At 56.8% G+C, this 4,257-nt stretch overlaps 1 protein-coding gene across 1 annotated transcript in view; it reads right to left on the minus strand.

The window, feature by feature from the left end:
• Nucleotides 1-38: 38 nt before the first annotated feature.
• Nucleotides 39-4,257, minus strand: part of RELB (RELB proto-oncogene, NF-kB subunit) — a 23,542-nt gene continuing 19,323 nt past the window's right edge. Inside the window, exons 6-9 of the mRNA XM_077747037.1 lie at nt 3,626-3,841; nt 2,839-2,907; nt 2,641-2,718; nt 39-856 (exon numbers count right to left, since the gene is read on the minus strand). Coding sequence (XP_077603163.1) covers nt 468-856; nt 2,641-2,718; nt 2,839-2,907; nt 3,626-3,841 — 752 coding nt within the window. The 3' untranslated portion in view covers nt 39-467. The remainder of the gene's footprint in view (nt 857-2,640; nt 2,719-2,838; nt 2,908-3,625; nt 3,842-4,257) is intronic.

A 4,257-nucleotide genomic window follows, 5' to 3' on the forward strand; every position in this document is an offset into this window, starting at 1 on the left:
CCCGGGCTGTTTCCCAAGCGGAGCAGAGACCACACTCCCAAGGCTCAAAAACTCATCTTTATTGGGAACACTCAAAACAACCTGTAACCCACCCACCCTTCAGGCTTGGGGAAGGAGGGGTGAGGACCTGCACCCTCCTCCCATATGTACACTCCAGAATCCGCCTGGAGAAGGTGCCCCCCGTTTGTGGGGGCTGAGGCAGCTTTACAAGCTGGTGCGTGGGAGCCAAGCCCCTTTTCCTCTCCGGACCCGGCTTTCTCATTTGTAAAATGGGCTCAAGGGAAACCGGTGCGACGGAGCTTCTCACCAGCGCTGAAGATGTCCCATTCAGAAGGATGAGGAGGTCGTAAGACTGACCAAGGACGGCCCGAGGGGATGGAGGTGCTGGACATCCTGGTTGGGTTTTCAGGGCTCCTTCTACCTACTTCCCTCCCCACCCAGCGCCTCTCTCCTCCGGCACCTCGGGGCTACGTGGCCTCGGGCCCCGGGGACAAGAGCCCTCCCCCGAATCCGACCTCGCGGTACTGGTTGGGGAACATGTTGCTGCCCACAAGGCTGGCAGTGCCCCCGTCCCCGGGGCCTGGGGCCTGGTACGAGTCCAGCGTCATTGGCTCAGGGCCGGAAGGCTCTCCAACAGTGGGCACTGCGGCCCCGTTGCCCGTGACGGCGCTGGCCAGTGGCGGCGCCGGGGGCAACATGTCCAACATGGTGAAGAGCGTGGGGGCTGTGGCATCATCGTAGGCAAAGCTTTCGTCCAGGAGGTCCGGCCCACCTGGGGGCTCCAGGCCGGGTAGGGACACGGGGCCGGGGAAGAAGTCTGTGTCCTGCAGCAGGGCTGATGGCGGAAGGAACGGGCCTGCAGGGATGAAAAGACGGAAGGAAGTAGGGTGCGCTTTAGGGCCAACTTGGGGCCAGGTTCTACCTCGAATGCCCAGATGGTGCTCAGTGCATAACTACCGGAGCCTCCATTAATCCCAGGGAGATCCTCGGAGTAGGGGCCATCCGCATTCTCATTTAATAAACAATTCAGTCACGCAGAGCTAGCGAGTTGTGGAATCAGGGTTCAAACCACGCTCCGGCAGTGCTGGGGTTGTTTTTCCAAAAAATAAGAAAGTTGAAGAGGTTCTAAAGCTCCTCCTCCGCCTCCAGATTAATGGAGACAACTCAAAAAGGGAAATCCCCACACGAGAAGTCACCGGTCGCCAAATTGGAAGGCAAAATTACGTGTCACTATAGGAGAGTCTCTCTTTGCAAAAAGACAAACGTCACCAGCAAAGGCATATTAAGCTTATCTCAGAAAGAGACCCAGGACTACTGGGACTCGATTTCCCAGCCTCCCTCACAGCTTAATGTGGTCATGTGACTAAGGTCTCCTCGCTGGGATGTGGGCATGATGGCTGGAGCTGGGGCAGCCACCGTGGACCATGAGATGGAAACTGTGGGTTGAAAATGGCAGGAGCTCGGGGCGCCTGGGTGGCTTAGTCAGTTAGGCATCCGACTTTCACTTAGGTCATGATCTCGCGGTTCGTGGGTTCGAGGCCCGTGTCGGGCTCTGTGCTGACTGCCAGCAGTCAGGGCCTGGAGCCTATCTCAGAGTCTGTGTCTCCCTCTCTCTCTGACCCTCCCCTGCTCACGCTGTCTCTCTCTCTCTCCCCTAGAAATAAAAAAATATATATTAAAAAAACTGGGGTGACGGAGGAAGCAGATGAATGGCAGATGGCTAATGAGAAGCTGGGATCGGTGGTTGCCATTGGCGGGGCTCTGGAGCACTGGTTACCAGGTGCTGCAGGTAGAGGGATGTACAGGTGACACTTGAAACCTCCAGGGTGGGGCTGGCTGGAGTGGTCCAGGCTCAGCTGACCCTGTATGGTTGGCGGTCGGCCGGGAGCCGGGGGGCTGGGGTACTGGGGGGCAGCGTTCTTACAGCTGCTGGCCAGTGGATGGGTTGGCATCTGATGCCAGCCAGCCGGGGCTGCAGTTCATGGGAAGTGGAGGCCGGCGTGTGAGTTGAGATGAAGGCAGGGGTAGAACAGGCCAGAGGGTGGCTGGGCGGGAGGGGCTCTCAGTGAGGGGTCGGTCTGCTCTGACACCCACCCCCATTCATCTGCCATCCACCCCCGGCTGCCCCCTTCACGTAGTGCTTCTCCACTAGCCTATGCAGCTGGGCATCTACAGCCCCCGGCCTCACCACAGACTAGGAGTGTGACCTCAGGTAAGAGGCTTCGTGTGCCCTTCCATCGGGCTCCATGCTGAGCATGGAACCTGCTTGGGGTTCTCTCTCTCCCTCTCTTTCTGCCCCACCCCCACGTGCTCCAGCTCTCTCAACATAAATAAACAGACAGTAAAAGATACGTTAAAATCTAAAGGGCCAATGAGGTAGGTACATGGTGCAGCTTTTCAGAGGAGCCCCTGGAGCTCTGAGAGGTCGAGCAACTTGGCGATGGTCACACAGCATGTAAATGGCCCAGCTGAGATCAGAGCCTAGAGACTGTGTCCAGAGCTCTTATTCTTTCTACTTCATGCCTAAGTGCTGAGTTACTGGCCTTGTGGGGGAGGTCTTGGTGGGGGAGAGGCTGAAGAGGCCAGAAGCACCCTCACCCCGCTTCAGAGAGCAGGGCCGTGCACTGAGCGGGGACCCACCTGAGCCGTGGTTGGGCAGGAAGTGATCCAGGAAGGCCGGCTTTTTCCTCCGCCGTTTGCTCTCGATGCCATGGGGGTCTACGGGAAGGCGGAGATGAGGACCCCTGGACCCTCACAGCCCCTCCTCCCCAGCCTAGGACTTAGCCTTCCCCTCCCAGGAACCTGGAGATGGGTGGGGAAAGGGGCAGAGGGACACACCGGAGCTGTTCAGCTCCCCAAGGACATCCGGCATCCCCCGTTTCCGCTTCTTGTCCACTCCGTAGCTGTCTGTTCAGGAGATACCAGGGGCAACGGAATCCATCAATAATTATAATCAAGAACGAATTACAGAGACCCTGTAGGGAGTCATTGAGTGGTTCTGGTTGTTGGCCAATTAATGCAAAGAGGTATCCACATATTAGAATGACAAACCCAAATCCACTTCTAGCCACGCTGGTCTCTGTTGTTCCTGGAACACGCCAGGCACAATCCTACCTCAGGACCTTTGCATTTGCTACACCAGCCGCTTGAAACACTATTTCCCAACTCCCACCACTTCTCTTGGGAACGGCTCAGACATCCTCAAGTCCTCAGCTGTCCCCTTCTCTAGGAAGCCTCCCGTGATCCTCTCTGAGTGACCTGAGTCCCCTCAGCAATTCCATCCCCACTATAGGACTGTGACACTTATAAGGGCAAAGCTAGGGCTATCTTGGTCACTGCTGTGTCCTGCACCACCCACTACAGGCCAGCCATGCGCAGACATGCCAAGGGGAGAAATAAATACTCCCCAAGTGTCATCAGACAGGCACTGTTATTCCTATTTTACACAGGAGGCTGCGGTTCAGAGAGGCCAAGTTCACAAAGCCAGTAAGTGATGGGTCCAGGAGTCGAACCCCAGTCTGTGCAGTCCTGAGCCTGTGTTCTACTCCTGCCTCTTCCCTCAGCCCCTCTAGGCTAAGGCCTGGTCCTCCCTGGACAGTGGGCCACCCTGGACAGCTGCGGTTACCATGGTCCCGAGGCAAGTACGTGAAGGGCAGAGGTTCACTGCAGACCCCGTCGGTAAGCCGCTGCAGGAAGACGTTCACGGTCACAGGCTCGACGATTTCCAGGTCCTCGTAGGGCGGCGTCTTGAACACGATGGCGATCTGACGGTGCACGTCAGCCTGGGAGAAGTCTGCCCGGCCTTCCCAGGAGGCCCTGCTAAACACCACCGATATATCCTCTGGCGGGAAAGTGGGGACATCAGCTGAGCCAGGACTCTGGCCCACTGGGCCCCCAACCCGTCAGCTTCCCCCCAAATCAATATTGGTATTTTTAAAGTTTTTTTAATTCCAGTTGATTTTTTTTTTTTTAAATGAGCTCCACGCCCAATGCGGGGCTTGAACTCACAACCCTGAGATCAAGAGTCACACACTCTGGGGCGCCTGGGTGGCTCAGTCGGTTGGGCGTCCGACTTCGGCTCAGGTCATGATCTCACGGCTCGTGGGTTCGAGCCCCGCATCGGACTCTGTGCTGACAGCTCAGAGCCTGGAGCCTGCTTCAGATTCTGTGTCTCTCCCTATCTCTGACCCTCCCCTGCTCACGCTGTCTCTCTCTCTCTCTCTCTCTCAGAAATAAATAAAACATTAAAAAAAAAAA

This window comes from Crocuta crocuta, unplaced genomic scaffold (assembly GCF_008692635.1).
Source record: "Crocuta crocuta isolate KB4526 unplaced genomic scaffold, BGI_CrCroc_1.0 scaffold334, whole genome shotgun sequence".
Lineage (NCBI taxonomy): Eukaryota > Metazoa > Chordata > Mammalia > Carnivora > Hyaenidae > Crocuta > Crocuta crocuta.